Source organism: Zalophus californianus, chromosome 9, assembly GCF_009762305.2.
Source record: "Zalophus californianus isolate mZalCal1 chromosome 9, mZalCal1.pri.v2, whole genome shotgun sequence".
NCBI classification, from domain to species: Eukaryota; Metazoa; Chordata; class Mammalia; order Carnivora; family Otariidae; genus Zalophus; species Zalophus californianus.
Window position 1 is genome coordinate 107,583,529 of NC_045603.1, and position 18,857 is coordinate 107,602,385.

Consider the following 18,857-nt stretch of genomic DNA (forward strand, 5'->3'; position numbering starts at 1 on the left):
CAACAAAATTGGATGAACTTGCTTTAGCATAAGACTTTATTTCCTTCTAATGGCAAATTGCACATACCACCTCTATAAAATTACTGAATTTTCATTTCTGGAGGAAATGGCAGTGGGTAAGCTTAGTGTAAACTTTAATAATGCCTTAGGCTTTATTTGGATCAAATACCCCAGGTGAGGAAGACAAATTTATGGACATTTAAATTGCTTCTCAAATACTATTTCTGAGATCAAAAGCACTTCAACTTTCTAGGCACAAGAAAAATAGAAAAAGAAATTCTTACACATAAAATAACACATCATTTCATAAACCAAGGGGAAAAACCCAGGCACCTTTGCAGATTCCTTATTTGACAACTTAAAACCAGAAGGAATTATTTTGTAGCTGTTTAGTACACAGCTGAGGAATCTTATGTGACGAAAGAATATTTGTGTTCTGTTGGCACCCGCCACACACCTTCCTGAGTGGTCACCATAGGGTTTGCAATATTTACCCAGGTCCGCCATTGTCTGTCTCGGCTGTCATCTTTTATTATGAATCTACATCTCAAGCTAAACCTTTGCATTTGGCAGCCTGATCACGTGAAAAGCCGGGGTAAAGGACAATCTGACACTTGTGGGCAAAATAAAGAAATTTAGTTAGAAATAAGGGACTGCATCTTAACCCTAGACTCATTGTCTTTTTAAATTATCTTCTTCCCATGAGGCCAGATTGTCCACAATTTCTTCATTATCCCTAATGTCTCACCTCCTCTGTTATCCAAAGTAACCTAACACAATTCCCAGATCTGCTGCTGCGAGTTCCCAAATCCTGCTTTTTCTGGGCAGCTAGAAGCAAATATAGAGAAGCATGGAAACGGTCAAGATGTACCACCAGAAATAAATTAACATTTTTGTGTTCATAAATATTGCATCCTAAATATGGTCCAAGAGAGGCTTCTGTTGGTAAGAAAGGCCGTGGGAAGAAGGTTGGGAGCATCCCTATGTCTGTGGACATCTTTATCCTCATGCAAATATCATCACAGATTCCTGGGGAGACCTGTTTAGTGTGGTCTGTCAAGCATGGACCAGTTCACTACCCAGGGAACACCTTCCTGTGACACACAAGTCTGTCTCAAGGGGCTCCCACGCCCACCCCCTCTCATCTGAGCTTCCCAACAAAGCCCACAACATAACTTAGTCCTTCTAGTGCCCAGTTCAGCACTGAGAAAATGACAGGAATTGGAGTTGTTTGAACAGTGGTACTGAAATAATGACATTTTTCTAGAACCCACCAATTTGCCGACCTGTCACATGATAAGGTTTTTTTAGCTTCGTAGAAAGAAACAGAAGCAAGAGATTTAATCCCAGGTACAGAGGCGATATTCAGTAAATACTGGTTTATCAATGTAGCTCCATTGATGTGAAATCTGATGTCTCAGTTTATTGATAAAACAGTCAGAGGGGCTGTGAGGAACAAGAAGCACCACCAGGAGGGGGAGGAACGGAACCAGTGACACACAGGTGACAGCCTGGGGAGTCTTTCAGCTTTGAGATGGCCACGGAAATGAATGGCCAGTCAACGTCACGGCCAGGCAGGCACACTCTTCATTTTAAACATGTCATGTCTCTACCCTGCCTGTTTGGGGAGGGAGGAAACTCTTCTTAATACATCTAGTTTTTGCATTTGACTTCTAATTTCCTGAATTCTCCATGAAACTCATTTCATCCAAGTTCAGCTTATGAGAAAATTTAGTCACTTCTTTTGGCTCTATTGTCTGCCACTCACTCTCTGAGATCACAACACAGAGAGAAAGTTCCCCAAGGAAAAGATTTGTTCTGTGATTGACAGGAGAAAGGAAAAATATATATACATATATTTCCAATGGTCGAGGGGGAGACATCTGTTTGGTTTCTAGGAAGCATTTATCCCACAGCACAACCAAAATACAGCTGGCTCCGCAGCTGCCCCCTACCCCTGAAATGCTCAGCTTGGGGGGGGGGGCGGGGGGGCATCTCCTTCGTAGGAGACCTTCGACAAGTCTGTGCCTCAGAAGCCTAGATGCCCCCTCTCTCCATCTGCAAAACACCACCCTCCTCCTCATTTCTTGCCTGAAACCAAATTAACATTCAGAAAATTCGTAATAGGTTCTCATAGTAGATTGCAACATCCTAGAAAAAGGGAGTCACATTTATTAATCGTGTAAATAATACTTCTCTTGACTAAGCACAAGCATAATCTCATTGATCCTCATGAGCTTTCTTTCATGTTTCTCTCGGCAGCCAGTCAGCTGCAGTACATGTGGATTCAGAGTTTGGATTCCACCAGTGGGGCCCCGTCACTGCTGGACCTCCTGAGAATCACCTGGACACTAGCGGGTCAAGATTTCTGCATTCAAGTTCCTGGAAAGTTAGATAATATCTAATGAGCCCTTCTTCCTGTGCAAACACAAAACAACTCCACTACAACAAGGCACACGAGCAGACACTCAAACAAAGATCGTTTTTTTTTTTCAAAAGATTTTATTTATTTATTTGAGAGAGAGAGAGACAGTGACAGAGATAGCGAGAGAGAGCACAAGCAGGGGGAGTGGGAGAGGGAGAAGCAAGCCCCCCACGGAACAGGGAGCCCAACGTGAGGCTCGATCCCAGGACCCTGGGATCATGACCTGAGCTGAAGGCAGGCGCTTAACCTCGACTGAGCCGCCCAGGCGCCCCTAAGATCCTTTCTTATTTAAAATGACCGCAAATTGGTGACTAACATAACATAATAAAATAAAATTAAAAAAAAATAAAATGACCGCAATTAAGAGGACAGTCCCAAAGTGCAAGAGATTTGGGTTCTAGGCCCAATTGAGTCAGTTCTCTTCAGACTTGTCACCTCCTTTTTCGTCTCTCAAGCCCCAGTGTATCTAAGGGCCTGAGCTAATGTCCTTGCTTACCTTCCCCCCCCTCCCCGCCGAGACTCGCCCTGTCCTGTTCTCACCGTCATTCTCATCTTATCAAAGCCTGTGCTTAGAGGGTTAGCAACGGAAAGGTCTAATGCATTAAGTCTTATTAACGTTAAAATGACAGCTCTACATGGCACACAGCATTGGCAAATTTCTAAATTTGTAGAGCACTAAGGAATCATCTAGTCTAGGTTCCTCTTCACTCAGAGAAGGAAACTGAGGCCCAGAGGGATGAAGTGGCCTGCCCGGTAATGGGGACATGGGATGAGAACACAGATGTCCTCCCCTTGGCTCCTTACCTCTCCCCTTCTCTCTTGGCACCCATTGTTCTGAATAGTATTTACAGTTTTCCATGAAACCTCAAGGCTCTGGTTCTCTGATAGTGGGACTTTGGACATCAGTAGAGAGGCAAAAGCAGCCTTTCCCAGTGCCACCCAAATAAAATCACATTTGCCTGCAAACCCAAACTTGAGCATAGACTCCAGCAGGAGAAGGAATACAGACACGCTCTGCCCAGTTCTCTCTGGGGACACAGCCAAGAGGAAACCCCAGCGCAGCCCTTGCCACCTTGCTTTCCCAGCTGTTGACCAGACATCCTGCAGGGACACAGGCCACCACCATGTGCTGAGTTGATTTCATCACTCAGTATTATCAAGGCTAATACTGGCGGCTTGAGAGACCCGTGGAACTTATTTTTAAATAGTGATGAAGCGCTAGACAATTCTTATATCTCTAAGACTATCCCCAACCTTGGGCAGTCCACCAGAATTGCATGCTAGAAGGGACAAGAACCAAATTTTCCCCCAGATGCTTTAGGAATATTAGACTCAAAAAAATCACATTTACTGAGCACTTGCTATGTGCCCAGACATTGATCTAAGTATTGAAGAAAGGGGTCTGAGTCATGGCTCACTGTTTCCAATGAATGGAGAAGCAAGAGAGATCTACTGCATATGTTAAAAATAGCCATATTCATTCAAATATTTTTATGCCAGAACCAATTTTGGATGACTTGAGTTTTAACCAATTGTTTTGATATCCCATAGATTCATCAAGCAGGATGTTATTCTCCATCCTGGCAGATGTTTCATTGTCAAAGCCTTCTTTAGAACAGTTAAAAGTGGCCATTGGTTTCATGAGTGCATCAGTTCACTTTTTTTATTATTTGCTGGAGTGAAGGGCAATTCCTTGTCCGTGGCCATTTTGTGTTTGGAGACCAGAGGCTATTCATCAATTCTGGAAGTACACCCAGATGGCTCTTTCTCCTCTTTTGATAAGGTAAGCAGGTTTATCCTGCCCCATAGTAGCTCTTTCTGCTACTCTGTGTCCATCTACGTGGCAGTTAAAGGCAACCCTACATCTCTCATAAAGTCACCTCTGACTTGGGCAGCTCCTAGACCCAAACCAGAGCAACTGAGAAGTGCAGAGAAGTGCTTATGTGAAGCTCATCTCTAGACATGGGGATGTTTTCTGTTTCTCGTTTATAGCCAAAAAGCATGAACGCGGACTGCAAGGCCGGGACACCAGCATCGTTTCTCATCTGCTCCACTGAACAGGGTAACCTGAACTGTACAGCCCTCTAAAGGACAAAACCCAGACTAGAAAACATGTAACAACTCTGCCTCCACTCATCAACAGCACAAATGCCTCTTCTCTGTCAACTACACTTCAATTAAAGATGAAAAATAAAACAAACAAAAATGTGCTCCCTCAAGTCAGTGAGGACAGCCACTCAGAAAACACACAGGAACAGCACGCATGCCGGGGATCGCTCTCACCCTGGGCACCTATACTCACAAGCAAAAACTATCTAAGAGGCCTCCCCCCAAATCCCCAGTTGCTTAGGAGCCATATTTTCTGCATTTGTCATTTCTCCCATAACACTGTGAGGGGTGATATTACAATTCCATCACGATTAATTTTATTAAAGTCGTCGGGAGAAATTAAATTAATGTCTCTCTATTGATAACATGCATATCAGATGCCTCTTTTAGCCAAACAGAAAAACAAACCAAAACCAAATAAAAAAAAAAATACTTCGTAATAACTCACCAGGAAACATTATAACATGAATGAGCTCTATTAATGTAAGACAACATGCTTTAATTAAGCACATACTATGGTTAAAAAAAAAAAAACAAAACAGTGTAGCATCATCTGTCACCTGACACTCTCCAATTAATCATTTTAGCTTCCAGTCACATTGTCAAAAGCACAATGTCAAGTGCTTTTGTCAAGAGAAATTGTTATCTAAATTAAATCTGTATCTCGAGGATATTAGCCTCCCACGAAGTCTCTGTGTCCCATGGCGGCTCGCCTTTCTGCCTGTTGATGTTCTCCGGGAACCTAGTGGGTAAACTTTCACACGGGCCAAAGTGAGTCTGCGTCTTCGTGAGCCACGTCCCATTTGGAGAGGACGGTGCGCCCCGGGGCTGCCCGGCATTCCCTCTTCAGACCCACTCAGACTTTCTGGATCTGGAGTTGGCGAGCCCGTCGGGGGGCTGTAGCTGACCACATGGATAGCGCCGGCCAAGCCGGCTCCGAGACGCTAAGGGATGCTCCTCTGACCTTGTGGGACCTTCACACCTGGGGTCCTGGGAGACCTCTCCGTGCGGCCTACTCCCGGGCTCCTTGCAAGTCGTGGCCAGCTTGTCGCTGGCAGAGGATATCACCTCGCTCTCATCTTCATCGGGAAGCCCCATCCGCCCTGACACAGCCGACTTACCACTGGGGCTGTCGGCACCCTCCCCTCCAGTCCACAGGCCGAGGTGGATGGGCGCTCCCTCCTCCACCCACCCACCGTCGCGGGACATCTGACCTGGCTTAGCGCCCAGGCTCCCGGAGAGCCGGCGGCCGGCGGCGGGGCCCAGGGGATCTTCGGCGGGGCCCCAGCCCCCGCTTGTCCTCCAGCGCACGCTGCAGATGAGGTCGGCCACACTGAGCAGCAGGGAGAGCGCACTGACTGCCCACATGAAAAGCATCATAATGGACTTCTCCGTGGGCCGGGAGACGTAACAGTCCACCACGCCGGTGCAGGGAGAGTGGGTACAAGAGAATTTCTTGGGGACCAAGAATCCAAAGAGGAGGTAATGTGAGGCACCAAAAGCTGCCTCGGTCAGCATCCGAAGAAAGAGGTGGACGATGTAGCTGGAGGAGAAGTCCGGCACGGTCAGGTGGCGCGGCTCCCTGCAGGGCGGAGGGCGGCGCCTGTCCCCAGGGCTCTGGTCACAGGGGTCAGGACGGGTGGGACCGCCGTCTGGCCCGGAGAGTCCACGGGCGGCGAGCACAGCCCCTTTGTGGACCACGTAGACACTGAAAACGGCAGAAGGGAGGAAAACAGACACGCTCTGGATCAGCCAGAACCGCAGGTGGGACACCGGGGAGAAGATGTCGTAGCAAACATTGGCGCATCCCGGCTGCAGAGTGTTACACACAAACCTCTCCTGCTCGTCCTGGTAGACCGGGGAGCCTGCCAAGATGATCACCACCATCCTCAGCAGTATCATGAAGATAAGCCAGATCTTCCCTAGAAAGGAGGAAGCAGGAAGGGCACCATCACCAGCATACAAACATATGCCCTTCCGACAATAGTTTTTAAGTATTTTCAGGGGTGAGACTGGAGAACTGAGAAGTCAGTAAGCATGCATTTTAGTCCCCGAAGCAGCGGCGGCTAGTTAGCTCATCTGCCAAATATTTACGGAAGCCCTACAGTGTGTCAGACACTGTGCTGTACTAGTTGTTTGTAAAATGCTTTGCAATTGACAGATTTTAAAGAAGACTTAGAGACTAAAGATGTTTGATCTGGACTCCACTAGTTCAGACTTTTGGTAATGTCTCCTGGACTTAAAGTTCTAGAAAGAAAGTTGAGCTGAGCAAATTAATGATGTAAATAAGACCTTACTCTCTGCAGATAATAAGCTTTCTAAAGAATGTTAGCACATTTGTGTAACTGTGTGTAGCAAATACAAGCTGCCTATTATAGTTCAGTCATCTTTATTTTGGTCCAGAAGATCTTTATTTAATTGTTGCTTTATGGTCCTTGAAATCAAATTTCCTTAATGACAGTCAACTTTTCAGATTTTTCAATGATTTGGAATTCCTTATCCTCTATTACAGTTATTATGAAATAATGAGGTTCCTCTTTCTTCAATTTATCATGAATAAATGAGACCAACCTAGGAAATCAAAATAACGTCAAAGTCCTATTTTCATATCACAGGTTAACTCTTTTGGAACACGTCTAAGACTCAGTTAAAATAATCTGCAAATATTTTGTTTTGTGACATGATACAGAAAACATCACCTGACATCAGAAAAACAGAACTCTATTATAAATGCAGTTAAGCTCAAAGAATAGCATTATGTGATCAAGTCATTGACTCAAACTTGTAAGACCAAGTTGATTTTGTTTAAATTCTACAAAATAATGAGTAAGAAAAATATCAACCACTTCATAGGCATATTTTAATGCTTTTCTCAAGTCTTTTTTTTTATTTAAAAATATTTTATTTATTTTGACAGAGAGAGAGAGAGCACAAGCAGGGGTAGCGGCAGGCAGAGGGAGAAGCAGACTCTTTGCTGAGTGGGGAGCCCGATGCAGGACTTGATCCCAGGATCCTGGGATCATGACCCGAGCCGCAGACAGACGCTCAATCAACTGAACCACCCAGGTGCCCCTTCTCAAGTCTTTTTTCTAGGACACCCATACTTCTCTAAAAATTTGACATGTCTGCATCAAACTCAGAAATATTTATTACTTTCTTTTAAAAAAAAATAAACTAAAATTTGGATTTGGCTTAAATTGCACAAGAGAAATGACTAATCCTTACAAATTAAGCTTCAAGGAAAAAGATGAACAAGAAGGAAGTGTAATCAAGGCACAAATTTCTCTTTAATTTTTACTGTATTGTTCCTTCTCCTGATTAGGTAGTCAGAGAAGAGTTACTCAAAGATACTCCTTCCACTGGCTTCAGTCTTCAGGCTCAGCATCTAAACATCAGTGAGAACAGCCCTCAGGAGAGAACACTCAATCCAAGCCTTCCTTAAATGACGGTGGAACTGGGGAGCGATTACAAGAAAGCTTGAGCACACAGCTCCCTTTCTTCCAGCAACAAACAGGCCAAGGAAAGTGGTGAAAACAAAAATGCAAGAGCTTTGGAGCTATTTCCTATACTCACCCACAATGGTCATGTTGCAGTTGACAGTGATGAGAAGGAATCCCAGCAGGTCCAAACGTTCCATGTCTCCTGAGTGTCGCAGACTCAAGGCTGCTGGAGACATCGGAAGCCTGTGTTCTCCAAGAACACTTCTCCAAGAAGGTGGAAAATCTTTGCAGGAATAAACGTATCAATAAACGTACTGCTACAAAAGACTTAAAGGTGAGAGCTGCAGATATAAAGGGAAAGCTGTGAGCCCAGGAATGGGAGGTCAGTTTTTCTGTCTCCGAGCAGAGACGGCCCTGAGCTGTTGGCCTCTGAGGCAAAGTGTTCTTGACAACTGCAGTGACCAGAAGACAGCAGGAGTCATCTCTCATTGCGGGCTATTCTTACCCTCTTGAGACATTCCAGGCCCGTGGCAGTGTTCACATGTCTGTACTGGGAGAGCCAGACGCTTCAGGATATAATAGAAGTGACTACATTTAACCCAAGAAAGAAAAGGTTCTGTTAACTAGCCAAGGAAACTTCTCTACTAAAAAGGTGTTTCCTCCTTGCAAATATTTCCACAACCACTTCACTTATTAAAGAAGCACTGAAATGCTCATGTTTTGTCTTCTCTATGAAGCGTAGGTGAGAACACTGGCCCACAAGGGTCTGGCTCTCATTTTGAATTCCGGCATCATGGCTGAAAGCATAAATCTGCATATTAGACACATGTCCCAACTTTAGGCTGCGACTCCATTATTCTCTAGCTCTTTCCTGTCTGGCTGAGAAACAAGAGTTTTTTAGTTGGATACAAAAGACCTGGGGCAGCCACCTCGTCCCTGGGGAAGTCACCAAATCTCTCCATGTACCCTCACCTTGCATGAGGGAGAATCATACTGTTCAGTCAGGGCTTGTGGGAGGCAGACACAAAATGATGGTGTTGAGAGCACCTGGCATGGAATGAGGGTGCAACAACTCAAATCAGTGGAATTTCGATCCCTAACTGGTGCCCCAAACCTTCATAGATTGCATCTTCCTTTTGTATGTACTAGCCCCATCTAGCCCAGGGCTGCTCCCATGGAATCAGCTTAATAAATGTCCATTAAATTCGTAATAAAGTATCACTGTCTGGACCTGCCGACATCAATCACAGTTGCATCAAAATCCTCTCGTGGCTGTCACCTTTCTATCTAGGAAGAGCCCATCCTGCAAGGCTGGGGATCTATCATCAGGGTGGAAATTGTGAACTTTAAAGGAATGATTTCAATTTTCCATGAAAGCTATTCTTTTATTCCCATCTTTTCTTCATTTCTGATCTATTCTTGACTTTGGTAATATCCCTAAAAAGATTCCCAGAAGAGGAGTACAACAAAGCTGCTTTCATCTTTATTCACATGACACGTTTCCATCCACAGAAAACATTTTGACCCCCTTGAAAGGCACAGTAGTTTTGCTATATTTTAGTCAAATGCTTCAACATGAACAATGAAATTTAGAGAAATTGTGGTTAAGTAAAAAAATATTGAAATAGCCATATGGTTCAAGTATAAAATAAAGGAAAATATCTTTCCCTCCTAATAGTCTGTTCATGACACTGGTTTAAAATTTGAAATACCAGGAAAGCAATTTCTGAATTTGCTGTGTGATATAATCTATCCTGAACATGGACTAATATAGAATTTTGCGATCTAGAGTAAATTGCTGTAACTTTTCATGCCTCAGTTTTCTCATCAGTAAAGTAGAAAAAAATGTGTCCCCTGCATACACAGAGTGGCTGTGATATGCAAAATGAGATCATAGACATGAAAATGATTTAAAAATATAAAGAATTACACGTGCATCTCAGGGTCTACTCCTCAGGGTTCCCATCCTTGGTCTATCCCTTTGCTCCTACAGCATCTTCTGAAAAGGTAATGCTGCCTGTTCTCTCTCCACCCTCATCTATTTTGCTCTTGCTTCTCTAAGTCCACACCATCTCCATTCTTTGCCTTTTTTTCTACTAAAGGATAGTTTTGCTCTGCCTGGAAATTTAAACCCCAGTAGCTGCCAGAAGCAAGATGTAGACAAAAGAGAAGGAGGATGTGGCTGGAGCATCAAACATGTGGCTCTCTATACAATTATCCCAGCCCCCCATCAGGCCTCCCCGGCCTCCCAGGCCTGGCACCCATGGCCCGTGTGGGTGCTGGTGGACATAGACAGCATGCTGGCCAACTTTGAGGCCAGCCTCCTGTGGGGCTTCTGCTGCAGCCTCCTAGGCGAGCCACAAGTGGCACTGGAAATACAACTTGGATTTAGTGTTTCTCAGTACTAAGCCCTGTGGCGGGACCCAGCAGACAAAGTGGCCAGTGTGTATGAAGCCCAGGGCTTTTTTCCTAGCCTTGGAGCTTATCCCTGGAGCCTTGGAAGCCATACAGGAGATAAACAACATGCAGGACACTGAGGTCTTCATCTGTACCAGCCCTCTGATGAACTATGAATACCGGGTGGGTAAGAAGTACCACTGGGGAAAGAATCCACTGGGGCCTCAGTTTGTGGAGTGCAATATCCTGTTGAGGGACAAGGCGGTGGTCTTGGGGGACCTGCCCACTGATAACAACGACACCATTTGAAGCCAAGAGGAGATCCCAAGCTGGGAGCACATCTTGTTCACCTGCTACCACCAACCAGCATCTGGCCCTGACCCCCACAAGGAGACGGCTGCTCTCCTGGAGTGACAGTTGGAGGGAAATCATAGGCCACAAGCAAGGGGCCAGGACAGTGGATGGTAGCTGAAGGAAAGGAAGGAAGGCCCCCAGGGAACCCCAGCAGAGCTGAATGACAGGGCATTGTCATGGCGGTAGCCCCCAGCACTGTGGAGCAGGGAGACACAGTAACCTCCATTCTCACAAGCCAGCCACCTGGAAACTCACAAAATGACTGGCAAGGAAACATGGTGGGAAACTCACTCAGGAACATTTTTAATAAAACACTTTGGCTCAAAAACAAAAAAAAATTATCCCAGGGGCGCCTGGGTGGCTCAGTCGTTAAGCGTCTGCCTTCGGCTCAGGTCATGATCCCAGGGTCCTGGGATCGAGCCCCGCATCGGGCTCCCTGCTCCACAGGAAGTCTGCTTCTCCCTCTCCCACTCCCCCTGCTTGTGTTCCCTCTCTCGCTGTGTCTCTCTCTGTCAAAAAAAAAAAAAAAAAAAAATTATCCCAGAATCAATAGGGAGGTTTCTATTTGTGTGACTGTAGAGCAGAGGGAAGCTTTGGGAGAATACTGTGCTCAATTCAATGGAAAAGAAATCCAGCGGGAGTCAGGGACATGGATATGGCTGCGTTGCACAAGATGGCATCCTGGGATTTGTTCACAAATGAACTGAGCAAAAAGGAAAGAGAAAAGCAGAGCCACGTGCTATCCAGCCTTGGCTTACCCCCCTCTAGCTTAATGACATTGCCGAATTATTTAGGCCTGAGTTTTACCATCTATAAATTAGAGATGATACTTTGTTTTCAGAATTGCTGAGAACTAGTTACTTTAAATGAGGTTCTAGCACATTATTTGGCCTATAGGATGCTCTCAATTAATTACTACAGTCATTTCTCATTATTCATGGTAGTTGCATTACATAAAGTTGCCACAAACACTGAGTTAGAGATTGCTGGGGACTCCTTTTTTTTTTACGTTATGTTAATCACCATACATTACATCATTAGTTTTTGATGTAGTGTTCCATGATTCATTGTTTACATATAATATCCAGTGCTCCATTCAATACGTGCCCTCTTTAATACCCATCACCAGGCTAACCCATCCCCCTACCCCCCCTCCCCTCTAGAACCCTCAGTTTGTTTCTCATGGTTCGTCTCCCCTCCGATTCCCCCCTTCATTTTTCTCTTCCTACTATCTTCTTCTTTTTTTTTTTTTAACATATAATATATTATTTGTTTCAGAGGTACAGGTCTGTGATTCTTCAGTCTTACACAAATCACAGCACTCACCATAGCACATACCCTCTCCAATGTCTATCACCCAGCCACCACATCCCTCCCACCCCCCACCACTCCAGCAACCCTCAGTTTGTTTCCTGAGATTAAGAATTCCTCATAGGAGTGAGATCATATGATACTTGTCTTTATTTGATTGACTTATTTCACTTAGCATAATACCCTCTAGTTCCATCCACGTCATTGCAAATGGCAAGATTTCAATTTTTTGATGGCTGCATAATATTCCATAGTATATATATACCACATCTTCTTTATCCATTCATCTGTCAATGGACATCTTGGCTCTTTCCATAGTTTGGATATTGTGGACATTGCTGCTATAAACATTGGGGTGCACGTACCCCTTCAGATCACTACATTTGTATCTTTGGGGTAAATACCTAGTAGTGCAATGGCTGGGTGGTAGGGTAGCTCTATTTTCAACTTTTTGAGGAACCTCCATACTATTTTCCAGAGTGGCTGCACCAGCTTGCATTCCCACCAACAGTGTAGGAGGGTTCCCCTTTCTCCACATCCTCACCAACATCTGTCGTTTCCTGACTTAATTTTAGCCATTCTGACTGGTGTGAGGTGGTATCTCATTGAGGTTTTGATTTGGATTTCCCTGATGCCAAGCGATGTTGAGCACTTTCTCATGTGTCTGTTGGCCGTTTGGATGCCTTCTTTGGAAAAATGTCTGTTCATGTCTTCTGCCCATTTTTTGATTGGATCATTTGTTCTTTGGGTGTTGAGTTTGATAAGTTCTTCATAGATTTTGGATACTAGCTGATATGTCATTTGCAAATATCTTCTCTGATATGTCATTTGCAAATATCTTCTCCCATTCTGTCGGTTGTCTTTTGGTTTTGTGGACTGTTTCCTTTGCTGTGCAAAAGCTTTTTATCTTGATGAAGTCCCAATAGTTCAATTTTGCCCTTGCTTCCCTTGCCTTTGGCGATGTTTCTAGGAAGAAGTTGCTGTGGCTGAGGTCAAAGAGGTTGCTGCCTGTGTTCTCTTCTAGGATTTTGATGGACTCCTGTCTCACATTTAGGTCTCTCATCCATTTTGAGTTTATTTTTGTGTGTGGTGTAAGGAAATGGTCCAGTTTCATTCTTCTGCATGTGGCTGTCCAGTTTTCCCAACACCATTTGTTGAAGAGACTGTCTTTTTTCCATTGGACATTCTTTCCTGCTTTGTCAAAGATGAGTTGACCAGAGAGTTGAGGGTCCATTTCTGGGTTCTGTATTCTGTTCCATTGATCTATGTTTTTGTGCCAGTACCATACTGTCTTGATGATTACAGCTTTATAATAGAGCTTGAAATCCGGAATTGTGATGCCACCAGCTTTGCTTTTCTTTTTCAAAATTCCTCTGGCTATTTGGGGTCTTTTCTGGTTCCATACAAATTTTAGGATTATTTGTTCCATTTCTTTGAAAAAAGTGGATGGTATTTTGATGAGGATTGCATTGAATGTGTAGATTGCTCTAGGTAGCATTGACAGCTTCACAATATTAGTTCTCCCAATCCATGAGCATGGAACGTTTTTCCATTTCTTTGTGTCTTCCTCAATTTCTTTCATGAGTATTTTATAGTTTTCTGAGTACAGATTCTTTGCCTCTTTGGTTAGATTTATTCCTAGGTATCTTATGGTTTTGGGTGCAACTGTAATTGGGATTGACTCCTTAATTTCTCCTTCTTCTGTCTTGTTGTTGGTGTATAGGAATGCCACTGATTTCTGTGCATTGATTTTATATCCTGCCACTTTACTGAATTCCTGTATGAGTTCTAGCAGTTTTGGGGTGCAGTCTTAGAACTAGAAGTCCTAGCCACAGCAATCAGACAACAAAAAGAAAAAAAAGGCATCCGAGTCAGCAAAGAAGAAGTCAAACTCTCACTCTTTGCAGATGATATGCTTTATGAGATTGCTGGGGACTCCTAGGGGAAATACAGAGTTGGTCTGGTCACCACAGTTTAGTCAATCAATCAACACATAACCTTGTTTTACGTGTGCTTCTGTTAGAAGATACCTTATTTAACATGTATGTTTTTTATATATATTTAATATAGTTGGCTCATTAACATTGACCTTGTAGCCTAGAGAGCTGTAACTCATGCCTGAACGAAGTTCAACTAATGTGTTTTCACTGTGAGGCACATCACAGGCTTCTTGCCCTCGGAACATCAGCATTTCAGCACTGTATTTGAGAGACATTTTAAACAGCAAAATCACCAACAAAAAGCACAAAAGTGTGAGGGGCACCTGGGTTGCTCAGTTGGTTAAGCATCTGCCTTCAGCTCAGGTGATCTCAGCGTCCTGAGATTGAGCCCCGCGTTGGGCTCCCTGCTCAAGGGAGTCTGCTTCTCCCTCTCCCTCTGCCTGCCGCTCCGCCTGCTTGTGCTCTCTCTCTCTGTCAAATAAATATTTTTTTTTAAAAAAGGGCACAAAAATTTGAAAAGCATGGCACTAAGTAGGCCTACACCCCCTCCCCGAAAAAAAGCTTGTTTACAGCTCCTGAAACAAGAAGGCAGCCCATCAGCATCTTCCACCTCAGCTGGGAATGCACGTGCTGGGTCACAAACTCTTCAGTGCTCTGTGCATGTCCATGAATACCATGACAGCCCACAGGTGGTGATTCTGAGTTTACAAAAAATATCATAGCAGTTAGGCAAATGTGCTAATACGGAGTCCATGAATAATGAGGATTGACTAATAATAAGAACCTACTAGAAGAAAGAGAAGCTGAAGCTGATGAAGGGTGGGTTCAGAAAACCAATGTGTCTCTCGGAGCCCCAGGGAGGGCAGAGTTATGATCATGGAGGGAGCGGTCAAGGTATACACCCCACCCACTCCCATTCTTACTTCAGTCAGAACACCTCCTCCACTTCTATCTTCATTATTTTTATGTTTTGGCCAAGATCCCCCTTTAATAAAGGAATGTGCCTCTAAAAAGAAATGTTAGGAATGTGGCCTATGTGAAAATAAGGATGAAAGGCAGCCTAATATCAAGGTTTAGAACACAAGTTCTGGAGTCTGACGACCTAGATGAAAATTCTAGTTTCTTGACCATGTGACCTTGGGAAGCTACTTTCCTCAGTTTCCTCACTGTAAAAGCACATTATCTAACCCCTACCTGGAATGACTGTGAAGAACAGATGAGAGAATACTTAAAGCACAGAGAACAGCAACCAGCCAATGATGTGTACTCAAACCATCCGTCCTTATTCTTATCACCCCAAGAATCAGGTGCCAGTGAAGGTGGGGGTCTTGCAGTGGTTTCTCCTCCTGACAATGCGTGCCCCAGGGCCCTGAGCAGCCAGCCCAGAAATCTGGCAGGAGAAGGGTATATTTCCTCCCAGGTTCAAAGTGGCAAATGGCTACTAGGGAAATAGAATTCAGCTTCTGGAGGCTTGGAAATGATGGCATCTGTTTTGTTTCACTCTGTGTGTGTGTGTGTTTAAGGAATAGATTATCTAATTTGGGAAATGAAGGTTTTCATTGTTCTCAGGATTAAATGACTTTCTCAGAACTGGATAGAAAGCAAAGGTTCACCATCAGCACAACAGACCAATCATGCCCGCAGTCACATTTCATGTGCATATGTAAATCCAGTAATAATTTATTATAACCACTTGCTTTTCTGGCAATATAAGCCTAAGTAATCCAGGGTGAACCAGCTCTGTGCAGACCTTCTACCACCCAAACCCACACACTCCCCCACGCCAGACTTACAGCTAAAAATTAACAACCTAGGCAACAAGAGATCCCAAAGAACAGGTACAAGGTGGAAATTTTCTTCTGCTGAGGAATTTTCTGCTCCTATGGTCCAAGAGCTATCATTCTTAGATTGTATTTTCAACTCCAGTTCAACTCAACTTCATGGCTTTTGGTGAAGACACCAAAGCAGATGTCTTCTCTCTACCCAGATGGCATTGACAGTGCCCCATGAAATTTGTTTTGCGGCCCTTAGGCTGGTTCTTATAAGCAGAGAGGTATGACTTCTCTCGCAAAGGAGGAAGAAACTTTCAGGTCAGATTTTCTTTGTGAAGAAAGTAAAAGCCTCCAGCATAAGCTTGCTTTATGTTCACAGGTCTTAGGAAGTGTATCAGAACATCCTCTGAAAGCTGAGTGCTATGGTTTAAATATCTGTGTTCCCCCAAAATTCATATGTTGAAATCCTAATCCCCAAGATGATAGTATTAGGAGCGGGACACAGCAAAAAGAATGGCCTTCTCTGAGCCAGAAGCTTTCCCTAACTAGACACGAAAATTGCCAGAACCTTGTTCTTGGACTTCAGCCTCCACAACTGTGAGAAAAAAATTTCTGTTGTTATAAGCTACCTAGTCTATGATAGTATTTTGTTATAGCAGCCCCAAATGGACCAAGACACTGTGATGTCAGTTGAAATCAAATCCCATGGATTTTCTCACCCTCCAGGCAGGAAGGAGTCATCCTCTCCTCATTACTGTTACTATCACTGGCCTTTGAACTTAGTGATGCCTTTCAAAATATTGTTGATAGTGTGATGAACACAGGTAAGTCAACTATTTACTGTGCACCTACTATGTCTCAGGCACTATTCTAGGCATTGGGTAAATGGCAGAGAATGAAACAGATGGACATTTCTGCCCTCTGCCCTTGTTGAACTTACATTCTAGTGGAAAGAACTGACAATAAACAAAATAAACATCTTTGGCAAAATGAATACTAATTAGATGGTGATAAATCCTAAAGAGAAGAATAATGCAGAGGAGGAAGTAGAGGATGTCAAGGTTTAGAGGGGTGACCAGGACAGCCTCCTTAAGAAGAGCACATTTGAACAAAGACCGAAGCAGGTAAAGAGGGGAGCCACCCAGATATCCTGATCCAGGATCAGACCTTCCGGATTAATTCCTATTCTCCTTTCTACTCTTCGTGGGCTTACACTACATAGCACATTTTGAGTGTTTCTATATGTCAAAAAATCCTTTATAGGGCATGCGTACGGACCATATTACCTAGTGCAACCTCCCAGGAACACCATTTACCATCTTGGTCACAGGTTGAAGCACTCAAGCCACCCTATGGAGCAGGGCCCAGGCACATAGTCGAACTGTTTCCAGTTGTCCACGCCGTTTCCTCATACAGCCAGCACAGGTGTCCAACAGGGTCTGCACTTGCCACAGATACGCCTATTCCTTTCACTGGAGGCTTGTGTGTTTGTTTTCAGGTAGAGTCAAATCAGTGAAAAATTATTCATCAAAGCAGTTGCTAGTAGTTAAAGGAGAGAGACAGCACAGACTTCAAGGTTAGAAGGGCTGGATGCAGGCCTGGTCCCAAGCACTTACCAGTGATTGGCCTTGAACAAATATCAACTTACCTGAGCTTGTTTTGTTTTCTTCAAAAGGGAGATGATAATACCTACTTCATTGAATTGAGGATTCATTCATTTCAAATGTATTGAGCACCCACTAAGAACTCTGCCAAGTCTTGGGAATGCAATCAAGAAAAAGCTAATGGGCTCCTGCCTGTGGCAGAAAGATAATTTTAAGATGCAGTAAATGAGGGGTGCCTGGGTGGCTCAGTTGGTTAAGCATCTGCCTTCGGCTCAGGTCATGGTCCCGGGGTCCTGGGATCGAGCCCCGCATCAGGCTCCCCGCCCAGTGGGGAGTCTGCTTCTCCCTCTCCCTCTGCGGCTCCCCCTGCTTGCACTCTCTTGCTCTCTCTCTCTGTCAAACAAATAAATAAAATATTTTTAAAAAATAAAATAAAATGCAGTAAATGAACAGTTACAGTAAAATGTGAGGGATATAGCATAAAGAAAGTATGGGGTGCTGCTTTGTGGGAACACGTGAAGGAGCACCAGCTCACAGGCGCATTAGAGAGGACCTCCCGGAAGAATCTAGTCTCTTAGCTAGCATCTGAGGGCAAGTTATGAGGCAGTCACCAAATTCCTCCCTGATTTCATGATGTGCCTTTATTATTTTGGAAAAGGTAGTGGAAAATTGAAAAATAAAAGTGATACTACTAGCAACCCAAAGTAAAGATCTCGTCAACCTCACAGATTTGAGTCACAGATAGGAGTCACTGATCAGACCCAAAGGGGCAAATCTTTGGCCTCAACAAAGAGCTAATTAGACTTAAGCTAGTTCAGTCTAGAAAGGAAAGAAAAAATTACAATTGCACCATAAACACAAATGTCTTAGGACGACTTCTTCAGAGCTCTCCAGAAATAGTAAGATGATACTGGTCTGTCACATATTTAAGTGAGAATTTTCAGAATTGCATTATGTGGGAAAATAAGAGACTGTCAGGCAGCTCCATTCTGGACATCACCTGGAGAGCTTACACCTCAAACTCACATGTTCAACCAAACATTATGCACTTTTTCCTGTGTTCTCTCTCTAGGTGAATGACACCAAGATCCACCTCACCCAAAGCAAAATTGCAGCATTCAACTTGTTTAAACACTTTTTTAAAAAATTTCACTGCTTAATGTTCTTTTTTTTTTTTAAGATTTATTTATTTATTTATTTGAGAGAGAGAGAGAATGAGAGATAGAGAGCATGAGAGGGAAGAGGGTCAGAGGGAGAAGCAGACTCCCTGCTGAGCAGGGAGCCCGATGTGGGACTCGATCCCGGGACTCCAGGATCATGACCTGAGCCGAAGGCAGTCGCTTAACCAACTGAGCCACCCAGGCGCCCTCACTGCTTAATGTTCTTTAGGATCTCCCCCTTGCCTCCAGGATGATGTCAAGCAGAGCTCACCAAGCCCTGCGAGGCCTGGCCTCCTCTCTCCCCAGCCCTGCATTCTGCCCGCCCAAAGACCTGAATTTCTTGCA

The 18,857-nt window shown here is 44.1% G+C and overlaps 1 protein-coding gene and 1 pseudogene across 2 annotated transcripts; one reads left to right on the forward strand and one right to left on the reverse strand.

Annotated features, from left to right (window-relative positions):
• Window positions 1-4,904: 4,904 nt before the first annotated feature.
• GJD4 (gap junction protein delta 4) lies at window positions 4,905-17,196 on the reverse strand. Of its 2 annotated transcripts, none has more exons than XM_027591725.1 (3): window positions 17,065-17,196; window positions 8,108-8,257; window positions 4,905-6,456 (listed from the first exon to the last, which is right to left on the reverse strand). In XM_027591725.1, the coding sequence occupies exons 2-3, from the start codon at window positions 8,208-8,210 to the stop codon at window positions 5,381-5,383; spliced, it is 1,179 nt and encodes a 392-aa protein (XP_027447526.1). In that variant the 5' UTR covers window positions 8,211-8,257; window positions 17,065-17,196; the 3' UTR covers window positions 4,905-5,380. The 2 variants fall into 2 exon arrangements, with proteins under 2 accessions (XP_027447526.1, XP_027447527.1); XM_027591726.2 differs by lacking the exon at window positions 17,065-17,196 and having other exon boundaries at window positions 4,905-6,242; window positions 6,369-6,456; window positions 8,108-9,985.
• LOC113922245 lies at window positions 8,350-10,843 on the forward strand (annotated as a pseudogene).
• Window positions 17,197-18,857: the final 1,661 nt, after the last annotated feature.

What these genes read in the sequence shown, in the direction of transcription:
- GJD4 (XM_027591725.1), bottom strand. Translation starts at nt 8,210, where the DNA reads ATGTCTCCAGCAGCCTTGAGTCTGCGACACTCAGGAGACATGGAACGT. An exon ending in CTGCAACATGACCATTGTGG is followed by an intron (nt 6,457 to 8,107) that starts GTGAGTATAGGA and finishes CCTCCTTTCTAG; the next exon opens with GGAAGATCTGGCTTATCTTC.